This window comes from Eurytemora carolleeae, unplaced genomic scaffold, assembly GCF_000591075.1.
Source record: "Eurytemora carolleeae unplaced genomic scaffold, Eaff_2.0 scaffold49, whole genome shotgun sequence".
Lineage (NCBI taxonomy): Eukaryota > Metazoa > Arthropoda > Copepoda > Calanoida > Temoridae > Eurytemora > Eurytemora carolleeae.
This window is the reverse complement of record NW_019396071.1, coordinates 205,498-230,470: the sequence shown is the minus strand read 5'-3', so window position 1 is coordinate 230,470 and position 24,973 is coordinate 205,498. Positions and strand designations below refer to the sequence as shown.

The following is a 24,973-nucleotide window of genomic DNA, read 5'->3' as shown; positions in this document are numbered from 1 at the left end:
TGTTTATCATTTCCTTTTGCATTTATTTCTTTATTAACTTATTCAATTTTTCATGTAGTTATTTATTTACCATATTAAATTTAAGTATCCTGTACAGTGTACAGTGTACAGCTTAGTTTAGAATTTGCTCGTTAGCTCGTTGTCCAAAGTTTTAGGTTTTATTTGCTTTGAATTTTGCATTTGTTTAAACATAAATCAATCAAGATAATTCCTCATTCATCTAGCTGGGCAGTAGTCATTCTTTATAATTATTTATCTTACATACTTAGGCACCATTGCAATCCTTTACTTGGAGAGTCAAGTTTGGTCACTTTTCCCATTCACTATACTCACTGACTCACTAACTCACCTAATCAATCAATCAATCAACCAATATATTTATCTTTACATTCTATCCTAGGGTTCCATGGACTTTTGTCTATAATCTCTTTTCACTTTTGAGTATCTATCTTTGATCTAAGNGACTGTAGAACTACTCTAAATATTTACTTCTTTCTAGTTAAGGGTAATATATACAAAATCTGACACAGCACACATACACAGGTGTATTTAGAGTATAGACAGACGTCATATAAACATATATATATATAGTTATATATGCAACTACAGACCTTGAAGGACAGACACAAAAACATACTTACACTTTGATTGAAATGAGGACCGACATGGGCAGACAACAAAAACAATACATATTGTGCCCTGAATGGCTCTCAGGAGGATAAAATTACTTTGATGTATTATCGAATCTCTGGTGACATATATTGTAGATTTTTACTTGTGGAATAAAACATGCAAGTTATATACAAGTGGAAAGTCGCATTGATCTGTTGATCTATTGATTTATTGATCTTTTGAACTATTGATCTATTTAATTTTAGATCTATTGATCTATTATCTATTGATCTATTGATCTATTGATCTATTGATCTATTGATCTATTAATCTATTGATCTATTGATCTATTGATATATTAATCTATTTATCTATTGATCTATTGATCTATTGATCTATTGATCTATCTTAGATGGAGAGTGTTGAGGGGATGATTATTGGTGTACTCAGTGGAGCTGTTCTTGTCTTTCTGCTCATCATCATCATACTCGCAGGGTAAACTCACAGATATATAAATAGACAAATAGACAATTAGACCAATAGACAAATAGACACATATACAAATAGACAAATATACAGATAGACAAATATACATACAGACAAATATACAGATAGACAAATAGGTCAATAGACAAATAGGTCAATAGACAAATAGACAAATAGACAAATAGATAAATAGACAAATAGACAAATAAATAAATAGACAAACAGACAAAAATACAGATAGACAAATAGGCCAATAGACAAATAGACAAATATACAGATATACAAATAGACAAATAGACAAATATCTATTTATCTATCTATCTATCTATCTATCTGCCTATCTATCTACCTATCTATCTATCTATCTATCTATCTATATATCTATATATCTATATATCTATCTATCTATCTTCAATTTCTCTGATATTGTTGGAGTACAGTAAGGTACAGTACAGTACAGTACAAAATAGTATATTATAGTATAGTACAGTACAGTAAAAGCACAGTGCAGTACAGTGCAGTACAGTACAGTAAAAGTACGGTACAGTACAGTACAGTACAGTATAGTACAGTACAGTACAATACAGTACAGTACAGTAAAAGTACGGTACAGTACATTACAGTACAGTATAGTAAAGTACAGTGCAGTACAGTACAGTACAGTAAAAGTACGGTACAGTACAGTACAATTTCCACGTATCTTTACTCTGGTTGCAAACTATTCTGTCAGTGAATGAAGTTTAAGTATATAAAAGTGCGAAAAAGCCAATTAAATCTATTGGTCAAATATTTCAATTTCATACAGGGTGTCCCAACAGGGAAGAGAAACGACTTGACAGTCGTTTTTGATTTCTGATATTTAATGCATAGAAAAGAAAGTAAAAAAATGAGGCTGTACGTTTATGAGCTTTTTATTAAGTGTTCTACCTTTCTTAACCCCCGCTAGGTTACTTGAAAATTATGATCCCCCCCCCCCCCTCTAAGTCCCATGTTTGATGTCCAAATATGACAAATGATAAATCATCAGAAAGCTCTTTTGCTCTTCTTTTAGAATCTGCAAAAAAATTTGGAAACTTGCAAAATTTGAAACATTTTTTGCAAAATCCAGTTATATTGTAAAAATGGTTGAAAAAAAGAATTGTCCAAAAATGATAAAATATACATTTTTGAAAAGCCCTTGACCATGCCATTTCAAAATTTGCAAAATTTTATATAACCTGATGTGTAATTAAGAAAAACTAAAAATATTGAATAATTTGCAAAACTTTCTTTGCAAACATGTGCAATCCGTTTCCTTATGTCATAGGCTTTCCAAAAAGCAAAAAGTTATTAAAATCTGACAACTGAAAGTGGGTCAAAACAAAGATTTAGTTTGTTACAGGAAAAAGTAGCAATAAGGCAATGTGCCTGCAGCCTGGTTTTAGGCCTAAAGGGAGGGTTAAAAATTAACAAAGATATTAGACATAGGCATGAATTTCTATACAATACATTATATATTTTTACTCTATACAAAGTCATTGAAAGTGGCTCTACAGGATAAAATTGGGGGGGGGGGACTTTTTTGTCTTTTACTTTTTTAAAATTTATTATTGTGCATAAACTTAAAGTGAACGTAATAAACGAGATTTATTTACCCAAAGACTTTTCTATTTTGTGATTTACGGCATCACTGGGCTCTGAATTTAGAATCAAAACATAAACTTGCATTAGTTAAAAATATTTTTATTAAGCAAAATGTAGATTTGTTTACTTGATCAAAGAAAAAACAAATTGCATTTGTATGGCATTTTATTTTCTCACTTCCGGCTGCGAGTAGAATCAATTACTTTATTCAGCATATTTCTTTTTTTTAGGAAAGTGATTTCCCTTAAAAGAAGACTTAAGCGTTTAAAAAGGTGAGCAAAACTATCAAATTTGTATTTTGCACAATATTTACGATTTACGCAAATTATACATTATGAGCATATTAGATTAAATTGAATGATTAACTTCGCATACATAAAAAAAGCTTGAAATTCCGATCTTTTAACTTTTTTATTTAAAGGAATGGTCCTGCCGGAGATCCGTCCTATCTAGTTTGTTCAACTCTAGCTCCGGGTCCCAGCTATCCTTCTCCGAGTCCAACCTATCCTTCTCCAGGGTCAACGTACACCCAGTATCCGAACCCCGACTCGTCCTACCCTACTCTGGAGACCGGGAAACGTCCATATTCTCCCGCAAGCCCCAGGGATTAAGAAAATGCTTATTTTCATGGAAAAGTAAAAATTTCAACAGTTTTTTTGAGAATTTAACAATAGAGTTTCAAGTTTTGAGGTAATTTTTCTTGATGTATAAGGATTGAGTATGAGAGGGTAGGATTACTCAACTCTGTTGAAACAACTGATAACTGTGGAAGTATTATTGCTATACGGAACACGGATTCTCCTAACCTAGTCTTCTTAAACCCTAAACTCAAATCAGATCCATACGCAAGACTTTTAGGTTTGTATTTTAATAAAAAATATATATTGATGAACTGTAAAACTTTCAAGAAAGTTTTAGAGCATAATAAAAGTACAAAGAAAGATTTAAATAAAATGTCAGAGTTACAAACCTCTGAAAATAAAAGAACCGTTTCTTTCTTGGGACCCAACCAACATTGTAAAAAAAGCTCTGATTTAATTTGTTTGTTGCTAATTTATCTCTAAAATTTGTCGAGTAATAAACATTAGATGTTATTCATGATATAATTAGATATACGCATTACGCAAAGGATGTGAAACAAACCCAAATAATGTCTATTGTCGTAGAATGCGAAGGGACGGAAAAGTCTGATTCAATAGATTCCTCGGGTTCAGGTTCCAGAGGGGAATCAGGTAAATTCAAAAGATGTGAGCAAATATCGTCTTCTACATGTATACCACTTCTACAGGGTGTCCCACGAAACATGACAGTATGCAGGACGACTTGAATGTCGTCTTGATTTTTGATATAATTTGCTGCGTTTATTTGTCAACCTAATTTTAGAAGTAAATTTCTAGAGATAAAAATCACAAAATTTCCCTTGTCCTTCCATTTCCAAAATGTGGTCTGCCTTTTTTGTGCTTTCAATATTGCCCGAGATATGAAGAATTTCGTTCAGATTTCGACAATTTTACTTTTATTTAACAAAATTGAAATCTGAACCAAACTCTTTATATCTCCGGTAATATTGAAAGCACAAAAAAAGCAGACCACTTTTTGGAAATGCCAGGGCTAGGAGAATTATGTAATAATTGTTTCAAGAATCTTACATGTTAAAGTAGATAGAAGACTAAATGTCACAAATAAATTCAAATACCAAAGACGACTTTCAAGTCGTCTTGCTATTGTCATGTTTCTTGGGACACCCTGTAACTTCAAACTGAATTTGTTCAGGGTTTGAGTCTGGACGTGGAGGATCTTCAGGATCAGGAACAGGATACGATCCTATGGAACCTTTGGACTCCAGGAACATCAGAGAAACACGAGGGAACTCAGGGAACGACAGGGAAATTCAAACTTTACATAAATCCAACCAGCCCATGCTAGATTGCTAATCCTGGCTATTTGATTAATGTTAAAACAGGGTCAACACATTAGATGCATAAAGTTCGGACAAAAATTACAAGGAGTTGGGTCGGGTCTGAATTAGGTTCAATTCAGTTTAGCACAGTGAAAACCAGAAAACATAGGAATAGGAAGACAGCAGAATACTAGAAACTTATAAAATCACAAATCTAGTAAAAAGGGTCTGTTTACTTTGCACAGTTGCTGTGTTTCACGCTGATTGGCCTTTAAAATTTGATTCTAAAAGTCGTCCTCCTGTACAAGAATTTTCATGATATCACTGTATAAGAGAGTTCTGAAAAATTAAACATAATACCAACAATATTAACTTGAATATGTTCCAATGCAGTATTGATATTTTCTTGTTAAATTATATATTTGTCAAATTGAAGTGTTGAATTGTTTCCAGTTTGTCTGTATTAAGCAGTGCCTTGTCTACTCGGAGTACTTCCAACCCTAGTATTTTCAGGTGAATCACAGATTAGCAGGGACTTGATGCTTTTGTAAGGGGACACAGGTATTTATTACTATTATAATAAACTATTTTCAGTGTTGGATCCAGATCAAGAGAAACCCCGGTTTAAATGAGGATTAGTCCCTTTAAAAAATAAAAATGTTATTGTGTAAAATTAACCATCACATCTTTATTGGAAGTAATTTCGGAAATAGTCAATTTTAATATTTTTTATGTAAATTTTTTTTGAATTTAATTTACATGTTTTGAAAAGCAGTATTTTATTGTAAATTATGTTAACATTTGATGATTCGTTGAAGAATTTATTAGATTAACAGTTTATGTAAATAAATCATTCAGTGATAACCAGAAAATTCTGAAATTATAGGAAGACGACTTTTAGAATCAAGATATAACGTTATAAAGTTTAATGAGCATGAGATACAGCAATTGTGCAGCGTAAACAGACACAGACAAGTGTCTAGTAAAACTATTTGCTTTGTAACAATATCAAATTTACTTAAGTATTTATATTATGTCGTCTTTCTATTCCACTGCTTTTTAGTTATCAGTGTATGTATGTATGATAATTAGTTAAACTATAGATTTATGTATTTTAAATGTTGTAAAAAGTTCTTAAATAAATTTGAACAATTTGTCTGATGTTCGTTAATACTTTTGGTTAAGTATGGAACGCCCACCCCTCTATCTTTTTTGTCCTAGCACTCTCATTTTTGACACTATCCCCGTTAAATTTTTTTACTTTTAATGCATAGAAACTTGAAGAATTTTTTGTAAAAACTATTTTTTTTCAACGCATAGCTAGGGTAGGGTACAGGGCGGTAAAAAGTTCAAATCGTGTAAAAAACTCTAATATAGCCCATATATTTTTGTGACTTATGCTACAGACCTAAAAACTATAATTTTAAAAATCCCTTAAAAAGCGGATGTCACATCTTAATATTTATTTAAAGCAAAAAAATAATGTTTACATTTTTTTACCCTTTTTTGGCATATTCTTCAACCTTTTTATTAAGTTTGCTGGGGACGTGTAAGCAACTTTTTGTTGGTTGAACCTTGATTTTGGGGTAGCAGCAAAATCAAGTACAGGGTGCCCAGTCCCACGAAACATGACAGTTGGTGAAAAGTTTTGAATGATCTTCTTCTTTACATATATGTATATATATGAAAGACTATTTGCAGTTTGGTTCGATAAAAATTCTTTTACTCAGATGTATTTTACTTTAAAATAAATTTTACTATAATATAAGTTTATAAGTATATAATATCGTTTTTTAAAACTCAACTTAAAATACCACCAACTCTGTTCTTCAGTGCTATTACATTATCAAAGTTAACCAAATAATTATACAAAAAAGAGACAATTAGTTTCCTAAAAATTAAGTTTATGTCCCATTGTGTTGTTTGTAAAGAAAAAATTTATTTATTTTCACCTCATGAGCTCAAAATAGTATTTTTTTTTTAAATGTTAAAGGTAAAAAATATTTTGTAAACGTAGAAACTGAACTAAACCAACAAGTTTTTCCAACCGTTTGATTCAATTGTGTGTTCTCCAACATGGTGTTTAACGTGCAGAAGAGGGAGCGAAGCTGCCATGAGCCCTGCGAAATGACCTCAAGAGCCTCGTGATACTCAGAATTGCTTCGATGCCCCGCAAAACCGTCTCCGTGCCTCTTGCACTTTAATGCCTTCTTGCTGTGTTGTTTTTGCTTATTTTTATGGCAATTAACCAACCAAAAAAATCAAAATATATCTTATCATACCAAATTAACAATTTGTGATTTTCAAACTTTTTGTAAAAAGCGGAAACTGATCAAAAAATTTAGGAAATGAACCAAAATTTTGAGGAAACCGATCAACAAATTGAAATTGTTTAAGTTATTGTAAATAGCGGAAACAAATTTTTTAATTAGGAAACCAATAAAAACATTGAGATTTTTAAAGTTATAAAACGAAAGCGGATACGCGTCAAAAATATGAGGAAACGGGATCGACCTAAAATTTGAAGAAAGCTATAATCAAATTAAGTTTAAATAAAATTTTAAATGCGGAAACGGATTAAAAATATGGGGAAACGTACCAAAAATATTGGGAAACCCCTAAAAAATGTTGGGAAATCCCTCTAAAATAATTCATTGAAAATTAGCGGAAATGGATCTATAATTTTGATAAACCACTCAAAATCTGACTTTTGAGGGATCTTTCCGAAAAATTCAAAGAAATCGCGGAAATGCATCGGTTTCCGCTTAGATCAGTTCCCGTGTTTCGAGGCGTTTCCATGTCACCTATAACAGTGCAATGCAGGGGCGGATACAGGATTTAAGTGAGGGGGGGGGGGCAAGAGTTTTTAGGAACAAAAAAATGAATAATTAGGAACAAAAAATCGTGACGCAGGCGAAAATTTTTTTTGACTGAAAAGACTCAAAAAGAGTCAAAATTAATGACTAGACTAAAAAACTAGATTTTTAAATTTTAGGAACAAAATTAAAGGATTAGAACAGGAATTTATAGGAACAATTAAAAGCTTGTTCAGGAATTAGGAACAAAAATAAAGGATAAGGACAGGAATTTAGGAACAATTAAAAGATTGTTCAGGAATTAGGAACAAAAAATTAAAGGATTCGGGCCTAGGGATTTAGGAACAATAAAAAGATTGTTCAGGAATTAGGAACAAAAATAAAGGATTAGGACAGGGATTTAGGAACAATAAACAGAATTGTTCAGGAATTAGGATCCAAAAATATAGGATTAGGACAGGGATTTAAGGTGGGTCGGACACAGGAACAGGAACAATAATAGGAACATTAGCAATTTAAGAACTTAAAAAGAAATTACTAGTTATACTTAAATGCATGATAATTAGGAACAATATTACAATTTTGATAAGTGAGTATTGATTAAGGAACATTATACTAGATATGAACAATATTATAACTTAAGTCTAGTTTCTTAGAAATTTCTAATTCTAAAGTTATCGTTAACAATAACATTTATCAAATTGGGAACATTTTTTGCCTCCAAATCTCAGGGGGGGGAATGTCCCCCGCCCCCCCTTGTATCCGCCCCTGGTGCAATGCAATGCAATTTAGAATTTGTAAAGTAATGATGAATTGCATGAAGAAGTAAAATACAAGCAGATGTAATATTAAATGAGCCCCCCCCCCATGAGTTCCCCCCCTCGTACGCCACTGAAAGAATACAAAGCCTGTATAGATTTCTTCCCGCCTCAAATTTTACGGATTTTGTGATGAAAATACAGCGTTCTTTACTGTTATGAATTCTAGGTAAAAAAATAGACTACGTAGAATCAGAAATATTTTAAGCTTTATTAATTCACGCCGTAAATTCTACGCAGTTTATTCGCACAATGCCGCTGATTTCTCTTTAACAAAAATTTTCAGTCTCTCTCTAAACTTGGATCATATGGCACCTTTAACGAATAACGAATCATGAATCATGATTATTCGTAAAACTAGCCGGTCATAATTTCTTGGTTCCTAAGATTAATTAGTGTTTAGACTTTTGGCCCTTTTTCATTTGTTTTATTAAACTTAAAATACTCTATGTGAAGTATGTAATTATTTTAATTTTAATGAAATTTTGACAGAAACTTCAAAAACTAAGATAAATTAAAATCGTTCTCTAGGAAATTACCTATGTTTGGGGTTTTGGACGGGAGTTAAAAAAGGTCAAAGGTTGGGGGTGCTAGACTGCACCTGTGCGATTTTGCGTATTTTATTTAGTATAACGTATATGTTAATAGAGAAACGTATTTTGTATTACAGAGCAATATGTGAATGTATCGGAATCGGAATCCAAAGATGATAATGCTGACCAGTAATTAATATAACCATATAATCTCAGTATAAGCTTTATCAAATATAGAACACCATTTTCTGCAATGCCTTGGCAACCATTCCGAAGAAAAAATAAGCACAAACCACTACGGGATGACGAAATGGAAACCAGTTTCGATGATATTCTCTCTAGAAGTATGTCAGATGGAAGTCTTGTCAGGTATACGGCGTAAGAAATTTATAAGTAGATTTTGGAGCTTTCCTTAAAAATCATAATTTTATCCTGACCAAGAAAATTGTCATTAGTTTTCGCACGACTGGAGTACATACATAAAAGTGTCACTGTTATTTAAATTTATGAACTTACACCCCTCCATCGCCCCCCCATTCTATCAATTTCTGGACCGAGCGCTGCGACTATGACAGTCTTACGGGGGGGGGGGGGCGCTGCGGCTAGGACTGGATAGGGGTCAACCAGCGCAACAAGGATAGGCTATGGGGCCACATGTCCAACTTTGACCATTTGTAGCATATGAGCTTTATGTACAAAATTGATAGGGGGGAGGGGCAAAAAGTGTTTTTTAAGAAATTTCCATATTTACTGTTAATAACTCTATTTTAGGGCTCCCAGTGAAAGGTTTCTCTTGTCAAGTCTTTCTCAAGGAATGTGTTCATTCTCTTCGATTATATATCTCTCCGGCTTTGGTCTCAAATTCTAATTGAATTCCTTATCTTCTTCTTTAAAATTAAGTAAAGTCGTAAAATCTATAGTTAGCAAGTTAATTTCTAATGTGAAAAATTTATGATACAATGAACATATTGACCTGAACAGGACGAAGCTACGGAACCTGCTCTGGAAGTACGAACCTCTGGACATCCTTCTCCGAGCACACTGTACAGCAGGGGGATACAATTGCAGGACTTTCACTTAGGTACAACCCGATCCTGATATTCAATGATTTGTATCATATCCGACCAAAATATAGTCCTACTCTTTAAGGATACTAGAGTTTTAAATTTATCTTAAATGACCGCCCACAGTTACATCGATGCTCTTTACATCTTTAATCATAGCAGTATCATTAAATGAAGCTACGATGTTGAAGGTGCTGCAATCGTTGTCAAAATTTGGTAATGGCATTTTTTTTCTTTGCATACATTCCTTCCTTCTCACTTTCCCCAATCCTCATGTATGTATGTATGTAGATCATTAAAAGATTTTTTATTGTAGACTTGTACTATAAGCTATTAAACATATCGATTTTTACTAGACCACATGTTTGAGATGACAGTTATATTTTATTGTCTCAAAAACCTCAAATGCATCCTGATGGATTTATTTTTCTTTTGTTCCAGAACTATTTAAAAGTTCCCTAAAATATAGTGATAGATATTCAGTATTCACATTATTTTTCAGGTTTAATTTGACAATCCAGGATATAAAACTTGCAAATAAGTTGTGGACAAACGAAGATCTTTGGCCGGGCAGAATCATTAAAATTCCTCAATTAGAGGTTAGTGGCGAATTTTGTTGCTGCATTTATATTCTTGTAAGATAAAATATACATTTTAAAATCAGAATCTTGAGGTGAAGGACATGATAAGTGTGAATTAAAGTTAACATTTTTGATTTTCTCACAAAAAAAATTTATTTTCTTTTAAAGTTAGTAAGGTATAGAAAAACGCAAAGAAAATAATTTTTGTGGAATTGTTTCCCTTTCTATTTCCAGAAATAATTTTTCCCATGCGAATTTGAAAAATCAAAAGTTGGAGTAAGAAATTAATAAAGAAATGATAATTTTTATTTTGTTTTTACCAATATTGTTTAGACCGGAAACACCAGCCTTGATCTATCCAGTAGCGGGGGAAGTGACACCATGTCAACCGGAAGTGGGACAAGTTCTAGAAGTTCAAGCAGACGACTCTCATCTCATGATACCATGCTCGTCTCAAGGTAGACAAATCACAAAACATAAATAATAAATATTTTTCTATATGATTATTATTATCATTATTTTTATTATTACACTGCAAGCCGTCATTCAATACAGCTCCTATCCACTATAGCGAATCTTGGGATAATGCCCCACATGTGAAAAGTAGAAATTTTAGAAATTTTAAGTAAATTACTGTTTTCAATATTTGTAATGTTTTTAAAATGATTATGATCATGTTACATTATTTTTTATATATATTTTCAGTGCTACAAGTTCTCCATACGCAAAACCATCTAGTACCACTAGTACTTCACTAGTTAAAGGTAATAAACTAGATTTTTAATTAATTTTGATGAAAATATTAATGGTTTTATTATTATAACTTAGGGATCTCAAGTCCGGCTAGACGAGCATCTCTAGAAGAATTACAGGTTAATAAAATTTTAATTTGTTTAAAGATAATTTTATTTCTTTGGTTGGTTGGTTGGTTGGTTGGTTGGTTGGTTGGTTGGTTAGGTGGGTGGGTATGTGGTGGTTAGTTGGTTGGTGGTTAGTTGGTTGGTGGTTAGTTGGTTGGGTAGTTGGTTAGTTAATTGATTAGTTGTTTGGGTGGTTAGTTGGTTGTGTGATAATTTGTCTGGGTGGTTAGTTGGTTGTGTGATTAGTTGTTTGGGTGGTTAGTTGGTTATGTGATTAGTTGGTTGGGCGGTTAGTTGGTTGTGTGATCAGTTGTCTGGGTGGTTAGTTGGTTGTGTGATTAGTTGTTTGGGTGGTTAGTTGGTTTTGTGATTAGTTTTTTGGGCGGTTAGTTGATTGTGTGATTAGTTTGTTGGGCGGTTAGTTGGTTGGGCGTTTAGTTTGTTGGGCTGTTAGTTAGTTGGGTTTTTGGATTGTTTTTGGATATTTCTTTCTCTTTATTTCTGAATGGTGATATTATTACTTTCCCCAGTTGCTTAAGGGAAGAGAAAAAACATGATGTCCTCAATAAAATATTTAAAAACTTTCCTCATTGCCTATGGGGAAAAGAAACTAATTATTTTAGAAAAGTTTCAGTTATTTACTTTAATCGTGAGTCTCATTTCACAATTGTATTTTAAGTTCTAAATGAAAGATAAAAAGAATATTTCAGAACCTTTACTGTAGCACAGACATAAACTGTTTGGACTTCAAAAAATCTCAGGGGATTCGTGTTTTTGACCTTTTTAGGGCACCAAAATATAAAAAAATTATCCACAAGGGGGGCTTCCCCCCCCTGCAACCCCTCGTCTCCCAGAGCAAATTTCTTTCAGTTTTGCGCAGGCTGCGTCACCCTGTCAAAAAATAAACCTGATGTTTTGGTTCTGACTTTGGGAAAAAAAAGGAAGGTGGGGGGTGAGGAATCTCAGAAGTAATCTACACCCATGACCCTGTGTAAGTGGGTAAAAGTGTTGCAAAAATGACTTAATGACTTTAAATTAAAGATAGCAATCAAGGTGAGTGGTGCAAAATGATTTAATAATGTTAAAATAAGTGATTTAGAGGCAAAATAGCAAGTTTGCGATTAAAAACCGAAAAAAAACTGTTTCCCTTCAGGGAAGGAAATTTTGGACAATAATTCCAGGGGGAAACAATTCAATTTCTAGTAAGAATATACTCCCCTGTCAGGTTAGTTGGTTTGGTGGTTAGTTGGTTGGATGTTTAAATAATTGGGTAGTAGTTGGTTTGGGGGTTACTGGTGAGTTGATTGGGTGGTAAGTTGGTTTGGTTGTTAGTTGGTTGGACGTTTAAATAATTGGGTAGTAGTTGGTTTGGGGGTTACTGGTGAGTTGATTTGGAGGTTAGTTGGTTGAGATGTTGGTTGTGTGGTTGAATGGTTTCGGGATTAGTTAATGATGGTTAGTTGGTTGTGTAATTAAATGGTTGTGTGATTAGATAGCTTTGAGGGTTAGCTAATTGGTTGGTTTGGTTAACTAATCACTATATCATTCTTAACATACATTTATTTAGGACTTTCTCTCTAAAATGGATTCCAATATTGCCAGCAGTAAAAGGGCTACCATCAGTATGATAAGAAAGTCTGATCTGTCGGAGAAGGGGGGTGCAGCAGGCCTCGCGCCCCTTCAGGGGACGTCTGTCCTACCTGTGCAAGGGGTGCAGGGGGTGACGGTGGTGTCTAATAATAACACTAAACCAAACCAGAACCATATCTGCTAGTAGTCTGTAGACAACAGTACTCAATATTTTACTCAAATATTATTTCTTAGTTTTCACAATTTACATTTATTGGTTTAGGACATTTATTATCATAATTTTTAGTTTGTCTAGAATTAATCATATAATTCCTGGGGTCGACACTTTTGTTCTGGTTTTCCTTCAGAAATCACCGAATTGTATATCTGTATCTATTCTGGTCCAATGGGATAATTAAGTTAGTGTCTTACGGATAACTTTTAAGGTTCGGACAACCAAAACCCAATATATATTCCGGCCAATGCAATGATAGATCGCGAAAATACGAGTCAGTTGGTGTTCGCAGATTAAGCTAAATTAGATTTAAAATATGGATATCGAGTCCATGAGTTGTAGATTAGCGCTATCTGGAACAAAAGATCCGACCTCTGTTCTTAAATTTTGTTTGCATACATATCTAGTAAATAGTTCATAATTTCCTCTAAAATTTGTATTCTATAATTTTAGTAACAATGTCTTCTTCAAAGTTTATATTTATATTTTTGTGATGAATTGATAAATCTTTAAATATTTTGTATTTACAGTGTAAATGTTGGTTAAATTTTGTATTAATGTTGTAATATATGAAACTAAAGTTTAGTCATGTATTGTTTATATCTATATGTATTTTATATTAATTCGGTTATCTTAGTTTTTTTTTATTAGTTTAGAATATTCAGTTTTTTATTTTATTATTATCGTGGTTTTATTAAAAGTATTTTTTTTTTGGCAAAGCAATATTTCTGACATAAACACATTATTAGAATATTCAAGGGGAAATAATACTCTGGGTTGTCAAATGTTTTTCTTCTTTTTCGGTTGTTATTTTTTCAGTATTAGTTTCATGAAACCTTTTAGCTGACTTCTTTAAAATGTCTTCAGTTGTCATTTGTACAAACATTCAAGTAAGATTGCTGATTTTTTATGTTTAATTTAATTGCATTTGATGAAACAAAATTTACTTTTAGCTAAATATTGCCCAAATTTGATTAAATATGACTTGTCATTAAATTCATTTATAAACAATAAAAAATTGAAATTTTTTCTTCTTCCATTTTCTGTTTAAATCCTTAACACTTAGACCCCTTTAAAATGTAAATGATACTAAAATAATAATTCCCCAACCCTTTTTTAGTCATCTTTTTATTTAAAGATAAAATGTACAGGCGCAAGTTGACCGCACTCAGCTACGCAGCTGCTGACACGTTTTCATCAAGCTCTCAGGAATTTAGATATTTCTTTTATTTTTACATATAAGTTTATGCTGGACCAAATAATGGTGTACTATACCTGTTCTAAAAAAGAAGTTTTTTTTGGTTAAATCCAATCAAGATTTTTTATTTCCGAAAAATTGTTGCAAAACGTATTTGGTTCTATTTTCTCTTGGGGTTACAACTAAAATATCACCCTAGCTGTATTGATTTAGTTAAAAAGTGTTAATATTTATAATCATATGATACGTTAATATCCTTTTCTAGGGCATAAATTATCTAAAACTCTACGATACGCTCTGGCTAAAATCTTATTAAAAAGTCTTGAACCCTCTCGTAAAAGAATATCTTTTGGCTCAAAAAATTAATACCTTGCTCTAATTATAGTTTTTGATGATTTGCTATTCATGTGTTTAGATGACTCAGTTCTTCTATTTAAAATCCAATAATTTAACAAAGAAAATTTAAAAATTAATATTTAAATCAGACCGAATATAGAACTCTGGTGTTATGGTTAGAGGTGAATCTATTTTTTTAATGGAATGATTTAATCTTGTTTCAGATAATTTATTAAGTCATCATATTCCTAAATAAGAGTTTTTTCTTCAACTATTCTTAAACCAGTTTCGCATTGGTTCTGAGACTCTACCAACTGTAGCTCTCCCTTGTTCTGTTTTGACCATAACAGGTTTAAGATCTTTGAATAAAAAAATACACCATCTTTATTCATTCTTCAAGGTTAAGAAGTCTCATTAAAAAGTTTCCAGCTCAGATGAGACTTAACATCCAAGATTTGAGGACGATTGTTTTATCTTGAATTTCAATAATTACGTCATTGGTTTTAAAACATAAGCTTTATTTTAATATTTTATTTAAATCTAGCTTAATTTACTTTTAAGAGTCCTTTAAATCAGAGAAAAATAATGACGACTTGAAAATTAAAATCACTGTTCTAACAAGTATACAGAGAAGCCCTACATATGTTTGCATTTAAGATGACCCAAACTATTTAAGACATACAAACTAATTTGTGAACTGTTTTTAATATGACACTTAGTAATTAGGTTTTAAATTGTGTGCAGCGTCGATCAAAGAGGACTTTAAGTCGTCACATTATTGTCAAGTTTAATAACAAGGATACAAATTAACTTGATGTTCCAGGATCAGAAAATCCGCCATTATAAGATAGATGACCGGAAAGGATTAAGAGATATCAACGCTGAATCTTGGCCTCAAGCTTTTAATGATTATCTCACAGAACTAGGGTGCACTGTTGTAAGTAGTTTTATTAATGAGATATTAATTAATTTAATTTAAAAAAAAAACTTAACTCAACTATATATCCCTATATATTTGCACCCTGATGTCGTAGATCTTCAAACTGAATTTTGATAGATCAAATATCATGGGGTTACAACAGTTCTTTTATTTAGTTACAAAAGTCTCCTGAAGAAATCCTGGATTGGTTGATAGGGTTTGCGGTCAGGTAAACTGATTGATTAACTGTTAACATGTTTGTTAGTTTGATTGATTTTATGTCTGGGTGGCTGAAACTGATTGATTGATTGTTAACTTGTTCGACTGATTGAGTGATTGAATATCTGGGTGGCTGAAACTGATTGATTGATTGTTAACTTGTTCGACTGATTCTGGGTGGCTGAAACTGATTGATTGATTGTTAACTTGTTTGACTGATTGATTGATTGAATATCTGGGTGGCTAAAACTGATTGATTGATTGCTAACTATAAAAAATAATGACTTTAGGCTTGTGTTCGGGGATGATGCGGAACAATATAGAAAATACAATTCAGAGTTTATTTCCAATCTCCGGGCGGATCAGGTAAAGAGAGAGGGACTTATTATCGCATTTCTTTTGGGATATTTACCTAGATTAACCCTTCACATGGATATTTGGTAGAATTAAAAACCGTTTTTATGATACTTATTTCTTAGCATGTATACTTCCAATCAGGATTATAACATTTTCTTGAAAATCCTCAAAAATTATTTTTGAGGATGGTAATATGTTGAAAATACCTTGAAGTTTCCATTTCTGATTTTTAAAGGTAAAGAATATTTACCCTTGTTATTTTAACTCCATTATAATGTGTAAAATTAACTCTTGAGAAATTATGCCTATGGTGCAAAAAAAAAAAATTGGCATTTCTTAGGATTTAAATGTATTCTCCAAAAATAAATGGCGCACTCTAAATAATCTATTTAATATTAAATTCAGCCTAGATTAGTTTCCAGCAACCCCTTGGATAATCTTGACTTTACAGCTCCTGAGTTCAAGGCTGGGGTAGAGAACCTTGCAGACTTTCTTCAAGTCACAAAGGTAACTGATTTCAGGATTTCCTATCTTTCTTTTAAATATTACCTGGACCTTTGTTGGGTTTCTTACATCAGGGACCAGATTTAATGAAAAGTGAGAAGTAGTTGAACCGCGCAGACGTGGTTTATTTACTTCTTTTGTGCGCCGGTTCAAGCTGAATAGAATTGGTTGAATTGTGTAAATTCATTAAGTCTATTCCAGCTACCACTTTTTCTTAGTGCATAGTGTGAAAATGATATTTCAAATATTTGAATTTTTTCACTAGTTTTATTTTTTTTTATGCTAAAAAATGCCAATTCTGTCCAGATTTAAGAACACTAACAGACTAATAGACAGACAAGACAAATATATAGTCATATTCCGTTCACCACACACATTTTGGAATTATAGAATGGACGTAAAGACAACCCTAGGAGTCTGATTTGATTTGATTTTACATGATACATGTAAGTTCCTCATTTTAGGATATCATAATTCAGGAATAACCTTGTTTGTTTATCTTTTGAATGAATAATCATTGAAATCTACAAAATTACTAATTTTTGAATTAATATTTTCAGCATCCGGACCACCTAGTAACCTTGCAGGCAATATGTAAATTAGTCTCTAGGCGTCTCAGTTCTAAAGCAATACAAAATCCTAAATCAGTAGTCCCAGAGGTAATCTATCTAGTCAATTCAAAGGGAATGTTTTCTCAATCTAATGGGGTTAGAGACAGGGAAAATATTTTTTTAACGGGAAAATAGCCATGATTTTAAGATATAATCTCCATCTATGGAGTGGCATGTAAGACTCACATCTGTACCATTAAACATAACTTTAAGTGACCCTTCATCTATGGATTGGCATGTAAGACTCAATCTCACATCTGTACCATTAAACATAACTTTAAGTGACCCTTCATCTATGGATTGGCATGTAAGACTCAATTCAGTACCATTGTACGATCAAGGATGAATAAGATATTTATGTTTTTAACTCTTAAATTGATTATTTTCTCCTTTCGTTTCCCTTTAAAAGTGAATTGTGGATATTTTCTACAGAAGGATCTTCCCTGAACAATTTTATTAGCTGATAAGCGACAATAGCTTCCACATGATTAATCAGCTAAAAGTTTTAAGGGCAATGTTCTGAATCAGGCATACCATTGCTACTCTAGCGTAGTGTAGAGTCACCTAATATTACAACGGAAGTCCCTTGAAGTTTCCCGTTGTTGGGGCTTCTTTTGTTTCTATCAAACATCAATCTTAAGAAGATTTGAATATGCAACGTATATCATGATTGCTGGATAAAATCAGGTTTCTGTGGTTGCGCACTCTGGCACTCTTACGCAAGCAGTGTAGGTATTTGAAAAATAATTTGTAGACAACGTGGTTCAACATTTTTAAATACGTATCTCGTTCAATATTAACAGATTCAATCCTCTTATAATCTTATAAATAAGCATCTCACAATGTAATTAGTTGTTCCACATTTTCAAATAAGCATCTTACAATGTAATTATGTTGCTCAACATTTTTGAATAAGCATCTTACAATGTAATTATCAACATTTTTAAATAAGCATCTCCCAATGTAATTAGTTGTTCCACATTTTCAAATAAGCATCTTACAATGTAATTATGTTGCTCAACATTTTTGAATAAGCATCTTACAATGTAATTATTTGTTCAACATTTTTAAATAAGCATCTCCCAATGTAATTAGTTGTTCCACATTTTTAAATAAGCATCTTACAATGTAATTATGTTGCTCAACATTTTTGAATAAGCATCTCACAATGTAATTAGTTGTTCAACATTTTTAAATAAGCATCTCACAATGTAATTAGTTGTTTAACATTTTTAAATAAGCATCTCACAATTTAATTTTTCATAGTTTTCTAAAATTGATAAGAAAGTGACGCCATTTTAATGAAAAAAGATTATTGTTTTAGGGTCAAGCATTTAATTATAAAGATGATAGTCTTGGTCTCCTGGGAACAGGAGATCATAAAGTTGACGACGCGGCAAAGATTCTCCGACTTCTGTACATCAATGATCTCAGGTTAGACGACAAAATTGGAAAATAAAAAATTGGGGATCAGAGATAAAATTTTACAAACAATATATGTGTTTAAAGGGACTGTCACTTATTTGGAAATTCTAAACGATAAGTCTGCTTTTTCTACGGCCACAGTTATCGTTGAAAAGTAAAATAATGCCAATAAATATCTAATAGAGTATTTAGTTTACTCTAAAAATATCCAATTAAGTGAAAGGTCCCTTTAACTTCTGAATGATTTTGCTACTTCTATTTAAGTTCTTTAATCTCATTAGTAGAAACTTAATCTTTCCTGACTTTCTGGATGTTTACATTTAAAAATTAAAAATTTTTTTTTACATTTTTTGGGGGGAAATGCAGAAGCTCTTTGAAACTTCAGTGACAATACTGAATTTATCATGTTCTCTGAAAAAACACCGACTTGTAAACTATTTTTATCTTCACGCGATTGAGAATCGTTCAATTCTTTATTAATACTGAAACTATTTATTATAGAGAACTGCAGACCAGGATTAACGAGGCTATCGTGTCTGTGCAAGCTGTAACTGCAAACCCTAAAACGGATACAAGGCTAGGGAAGGTCGGCCGGTAATATCGGTCATCGAGGCGGATGATCTTGGCCGAAAATCTTATTCCACAAAAACCGGTTTGGTTCCAGCCCGTCCTGCAACCTTTTTAATTTTAAGAAATACATTTTCTTATTTTTAATGAAATCTTAACATACATGTGATAATATAAAGAATCTAATGTATTCAGTTGTTCAGTTGTTCAGTTGTTCAGTTGTTCAGTTGTTCAGTTGTTCAGTTGTTCAGTATACATTTTTATCATTCCTAAATTACTCCTTTTCTAATGTTTTAGATTGGTAAAATTATCCTAGTCTATATTTAAGTCCCATTATTATTGCAGTACGATCTCAAAATTTAACAAACATTTGTTTCGTAAAATTTTATCAACAAATATTTTTTACTTTTCAGATAAGATGGTATCGTGGAACCACAAGGAGCTGGTGACACTCCTGAGTATCCTGGAGCCTGACATGGTGGAAAAGCACTCCTTGGAGAAGTAAGTCAAAGAGTAGATCGATCTTTTGAGATCTTCAGCTTTAAATATTTAGAATTTGTGGACAGGATTTGAAGTACATCGTGATACACTACGCATCACTAGCAACTTATATTTTTATGATACAATTCTACAAGCCATCTTATTATTTTAAGTTTTTAAATGTAATTTTCTTTGAATAGATCAATAAACCTGGTCTCAAGATATCTTTAATTTTTCTACAAATTTTCTCCGGAACCTTGGCCTAAGCTGAACCTTTTTCTAAATCTTCCCTTAAACCTTCACCTATATTCTGAACCTTAGCTGAGCTCAAACATTAATCTTCTCCGGAACCTTGGCCTAAGCTGAACCTTTTTCTAAATCTTCCCTTAAACCTTCACCTATATTCAGAACCTTAGCTGAGCTCAAACATTAATCTTCTCCGGAACCTTGGCCTAAGCTGAACCTTTTTCTAAATCTTCCCTTAAACCTTCACCTATATTCTGAACCTTAGCTGAGCTCAAACATTAATCTTCTCCAGAACCTTGGCCTAAGCTGAACCTTTTTCTAAATCTTCCCTTAAACCTTCACCTATATTCTGAACCTTAGCTGAGCTCAAACATTTTCTTCTTCCAAATTTTGTTTACAATTCACCTTCCTCTAACTCTAGGGCAAATTACTTATTGATAAGTCTAAAGCTTTAAAATTCATTTTCCTTCTCTTTTCATTTATTCCATTGTCGATTTTTTCTTCAGTTTTAACTTCACTTAGTCCTCAAACTATTTTTAGATGTTTAACTTTATTTTAAACTCCATTTAATAACCACTTGTTAACGGCTGATCCTTTCATTTCTGATTGAAATATTCGAATGTTTAGTTTATGCAATCGTCTTCATCAAGCATTCAATAAGCAGGAACATTTTAAGGTATGTAAGAAAATATTGCAGTAAGCGTTAGGATTTGAAAAATTAAGGGGGGGGGGGTCAAAACGGTATTTTATGAAAATATTCAACATTTAGCCGATGAATAAATTATAGATTATATTTCTACAGAACTTAACAAAAGTACAAAAACTAGATTCATTTGTATTAACTTAGTAAATGAGAAAAATAAATAATAAATAAATAAAAAAGGTTGGAACGGCCCTGGTGACCCTGCTGCAGCACTCTGACCTACTTCCTAAACCAGCACAGAAACTTGCTGCAATCACATTTCTCTTTGATATGTATAAGGAAAAAACAAAACCACTTTAAACTCAACTAAACATTTCCGGCATTTTCTGTAAAAAAAAAAATTCGCCGAGATTTAATTTTTCATATTATATGATTTGTCTTATTTCTAAAGTTTCCAAAATCAATTTAAATCCGGCATATGTTCACAGAAGTTTGAATCTATCATGCAAATGTTGTAGTCACTGTTAACCTACAGCGGGACCCATAAAACTATGGAAAAATTGGTAGAATCGAGTAAAAATTTACAATAGTTCAATGAACCTGAAACAACGAAATGTTATATTGCCAACTTTTATAGAAATATTTTTATCAATTTTATAGTTCCCGGAGGTTGAGTTTAATGTGATCTGTTTGTGATGATCAGACGGAACCAGTTTCTATTAATCCTTTTGCTCCAGTATTTATTCATCTACTCAATACTGCAGACAGTTTTGATGCAGGAGATGCAAGGTAAAAGATTGGAAAACTTTTCCATCCCCCCTTTTCTAGAATTCACATTTTTTCGAATTTGTTGAAATTTTTCGTTTTTGTGTAGCCAAAGAAGAGAGCGGCTATGTAGCATATTTGAGCTGAAAGTACAGTGTTGTGGAAAAAACTTAAGGACTCATTTGATACCAATGCGACATTTGTACCGTGTACACTGTACATTGTACAATTCATAAATAAGAGCGTAAAGTCGTTTGTAATATTACACCATTTGTTTCAGCCAGCAGAAGAACCGTTTTTTACCATTATTTAATAAACCGGTCTTTCACATTAACTTTGAATAACTTTTTATTTAATTAATTGTGGCAATACTTATGAAATATTTTTCACAACACGTACAAAATACATCTATAATCTATATAATAAAATAAATATATGTTGTCTAAAACCGCCCAAACAGCTGGACCGATTGGACTGATTTTTTTTTGTGGACACTCATGGGTGGCCGGTGGGNGAATTCAAAATTTTTTTTCAAATGGATTTTTTTTAAAAACATTTTTTCCAATATTAAAAAAAAATTCTAAATTTTTTATGTGCAACTCCGGGCCCTTCAGCTAGTATTTTATAAGTTTAAAAATTTATAACTTTAGGATTAATGTCCCGGGGACGTTTATTTCTCATTCATCTTTTTCAAATATTCTCTATCTTAGATAAATAAGCATTTGACAGAAAAAAACTTTTGTTAGATGAAATATAAATTAAGAAAATATTTTTTATTAATTAATCCCTTTGAAGGTATAGACAGCTACCTGCCTTGAAACCCTCCGAACGACAGTTTTTGACCCAGCTTGTTGCTGGGCAAGGGAAGGATTTTCTTAAGAAAAGCCCAGGAACTATCTGTAAAGCAGACACGGTCTCCGTTCCACAGGTTAGGATTACGGAATCACGAGGACCAGAATTACCGACTTATAAACGAATTGAATAAGATTAACCTTTTCTGTCCCTCTATAGCAGATCAACCGATCTCTTTTTGGCCAAACCCTGAATATTCGATCCATCAAAGATCGATGAAAAATCGAAAAATTCCGAGATTTGACTTATTAGAAATCAGTCAATCTTCCCCAGTCGTTAATCATTCTGACCCCTTCTTTATTGCACAGGATTGTCCTTGAAAGGTACTACGACGTAATATTAAGTGAACCTCCGTTAAACGGTTTACAGGTTCGATTAACGGTGCTTTTATAAATAAAAGGGACTTTCGAATTTATACAGCAGAGAGTAGTGCGGAAATTCGGAGATTTTACATCTTTTAAAGTCAGAAAATAGATGATATCTTTTTCATTGTTATTCTGGTATAAGGCTGAAAGGTACCGAACCGATGTCAATCTCCCGCATATTGCTTTAAATTGAGGGTCACTTTAAAATCTCTTTGATGATAATAATGGTAATAATAAGTTCCCGGGTTTTCCCCAGCTTAATCTATAATCTATTTACTCAATACTCATTACTTTTTGAGAAAGCTTATTTTTTGAGAAAGCTTTAAATCAATATTTTCAACATCAATGCTGAGCTAGAACCTGTTCAGGTTGATCTGACCGGCGTCCAACTATCTTTAGCAGAGCGACAATCAGAGCTCCCGCACACAGCCCGGTCAGCGGTCTCAGGGGTTATACCTGACCCTAAAATTCAGGTAGTTTAAACGCTATATAAATATAACTAAGGACCAAAAAATCAAGAATAACTTTTATGATTGAATATTGAATAACATGAAAATCACATAATTCTTGGAAATCTAAATAATTCTTTGCAGCAATAAACATGAGGCAATAACACAGCCTCGAGCGAAACATCATAAACATATTTTTTTCAAAATACTTCGCCGTCTTCTGAAGTTTGTACTGAATTTGATTTATAAATAAGTAAATTTTGTTTTTTAAATTTAACATTTTCGTTAAAAATCTTTTCTTGTTTACAAAATCTTAGCTAAAGATGCATCATACATATTTGTTTACATAATACTGCGTAACATTTTCAAGTTGGTGTTGAATTTTTATTTTATCAAAAACCAAAAAATAGTTTTGGTTTTTAAATTTAAACTTTAAACCTTCTCGTTAAAAAAAAACTCTTTTTCTTGATAACAATATCTTGGCTTATTTGATTATTTTGTTATATTTGCGTGGGATATCTATGCCTGAATAACCTGTGTTTTGTTAGGATCCGGACTGCCTTGAGTTAGCTGCGCTTCAGAAAAGAACTATTGAAGAGTTATTAATCGGACAGGATCCTCCAGCAAACAAAACTATTAAACCAGAGTTTCTGAGGCTAGCTCCACCTCTTTTTCTCAGGTTGGGATTTTGGGAAGAGAAGGGGGGGGGGGACAAGGAGAAAGGAGAGATTTTTTCTACTGCTACAGTAAACTTATTTATTTCATTCCTAAACCCTTTCATATACAATAAAAAGACTTAAGTTATGAAGAATTTACAAATTTCAACCATTAGATGACTGTATCCAAAGGGTTGCACTCTCATTCTTTGCGGGTTACTTCACAGTGGATAATTTCTTTCTAACTTTTGAATTTTCTCGATTTTAGGCAAAAAAGAATTTAACGGTTAATTTATTGTTTTTTTTTTTTTGATGGAATTATGATGTTTGGTATAGGGAGCATGAGATGATATGGCAGGATCCTGTAGATTACGGATATATAACATATGAATACGACATCACAATGCTGGAAAACGAAGACATTGGCAGTGAAGCTAAGAAATTAACTTGCAGAGCTTGTAAGGTACTTTTTCATGTTTTTATTTAGAGACACGAAGTAAAATCTGGTTTTAGAAAATCGTGGTCGGTTATTCTTCACGTTACGGTAATGCTTTCTATTCTAAAGTTTTCATTTTTAGATTACGAGCTCTTTAAAATATTTAAGATAAGGTTCGGTTTGTGAACACAGCATACAATCAACACCTCTTTGACTTCATATTTCATCTGCCATTTTTTTTTTCATGTTAAACATTTTTGAAGTATTTTTTTTTGTATGGTTTCAATAAAAAGAGCTTTCCTTTTTGCGGTAATTGCACGGTTATTTCAGAAAGAAAAATATTCTGTTCAATGGCTGAAGGCTTTATTATCTCTACAATCCATTTGTTTCGTGTGCAAACCCCTTTCAAGATGTAAGAGACAAAGTTTTTACTTTAAAAATAAGAAATTTAATTTCGTAATTAATAAATATTTCTATTTAGAATATATTAACTCTCGGAGATCAGCAGAAATTACTATTGGAGTTGGAGAGAGATCCATCGGTGGTCACAAAATCTTAACATACATGTGATAATATAAAGAATCTAATGTATTCAGTTGTTCAGTTGTTCAGTTGTTCAGTTGTTCAGTTGTTCAGTTGTTCAGTTGTTCAGTATACATTTTTATCATTCCTAAATTACTCCTTTTCTAATGTTTTAGATTGGTAAAATTATCCTAGTCTATATTTAAGTCCCATTATTATTGCAGTACGATCTCAAAATTTAACAAACATTTGTTTCGTAAAATTTTATCAACAAATATTTTTTACTTTTCAGATAAGATGGTATCGTGGAACCACAAGGAGCTGGT

The 24,973-nt window shown here is 32.3% G+C and overlaps 4 protein-coding genes across 7 annotated transcripts in view; all 4 read left to right on the top strand.

The window, feature by feature from the left end:
* Positions 1–5,273, top strand: part of LOC111712605 (uncharacterized) — a 41,780-nt gene extending 36,507 nt beyond the window's left edge. For 3 of the 4 annotated variants that reach the window (XM_023487277.1, XM_023487263.1, XM_023487271.1), the window contains 8 exons: positions 1,025–1,107; positions 2,952–2,993; positions 3,143–3,325; positions 3,434–3,579; positions 3,888–3,953; positions 4,495–4,606; positions 5,075–5,134; positions 5,216–5,273. In XM_023487277.1, the coding sequence (XP_023343045.1) occupies positions 1,025–1,107; positions 2,952–2,993; positions 3,143–3,325; positions 3,434–3,579; positions 3,888–3,953; positions 4,495–4,606; positions 5,075–5,134; positions 5,216–5,249 (726 nt within the window). In that variant the 3' untranslated portion in view covers positions 5,250–5,273. Of the gene's footprint in view, positions 1–1,024; positions 1,108–2,951; positions 2,994–3,142; positions 3,326–3,433; positions 3,580–3,887; positions 3,954–4,494; positions 4,607–5,074; positions 5,135–5,215 lie in introns of those variants that run through there. The other variant, XM_023487283.1, reaches the window with a different exon arrangement.
* A 3,633-nt stretch (positions 5,274–8,906) lies between these two features.
* LOC111712551 (lysM and putative peptidoglycan-binding domain-containing protein 1) lies at positions 8,907–13,169 on the top strand. The gene is made up of 8 exons (XM_023487199.1): positions 8,907–9,157; positions 9,560–9,600; positions 9,770–9,869; positions 10,355–10,451; positions 10,767–10,891; positions 11,139–11,197; positions 11,262–11,305; positions 12,861–13,169. Exons 1-8 carry the CDS (start codon positions 9,042–9,044, stop codon positions 13,065–13,067), a joined length of 789 nt encoding a protein of 262 aa, XP_023342967.1. The 5' UTR covers positions 8,907–9,041; the 3' UTR covers positions 13,068–13,169.
* A 1,044-nt stretch (positions 13,170–14,213) lies between these two features.
* On the top strand, positions 14,214–19,647 carry LOC111712489 (UPF0568 protein C14orf166 homolog). The gene is made up of 9 exons (XM_023487122.1): positions 14,214–14,306; positions 14,781–14,813; positions 15,455–15,568; positions 15,727–15,779; positions 16,060–16,135; positions 16,532–16,633; positions 17,191–17,289; positions 18,566–18,675; positions 19,168–19,647. Exons 1-9 carry the CDS (start codon positions 14,241–14,243, stop codon positions 19,262–19,264), a joined length of 750 nt encoding a protein of 249 aa, XP_023342890.1. The 5' UTR covers positions 14,214–14,240; the 3' UTR covers positions 19,265–19,647.
* Positions 19,603–24,973, top strand: part of LOC111712573 (CCR4-NOT transcription complex subunit 11) — a 9,256-nt gene continuing 3,885 nt past the window's right edge. The window contains exons 1-9 of the mRNA XM_023487229.1: positions 19,603–19,734; positions 20,587–20,635; positions 20,843–20,941; positions 21,306–21,391; positions 22,163–22,295; positions 22,953–23,057; positions 23,582–23,712; positions 24,026–24,152; positions 24,607–24,675. Coding sequence (XP_023342997.1) covers positions 19,652–19,734; positions 20,587–20,635; positions 20,843–20,941; positions 21,306–21,391; positions 22,163–22,295; positions 22,953–23,057; positions 23,582–23,712; positions 24,026–24,152; positions 24,607–24,675 — 882 coding nt within the window. The 5' untranslated portion in view covers positions 19,603–19,651. The remainder of the gene's footprint in view (positions 19,735–20,586; positions 20,636–20,842; positions 20,942–21,305; positions 21,392–22,162; positions 22,296–22,952; positions 23,058–23,581; positions 23,713–24,025; positions 24,153–24,606; positions 24,676–24,973) is intronic.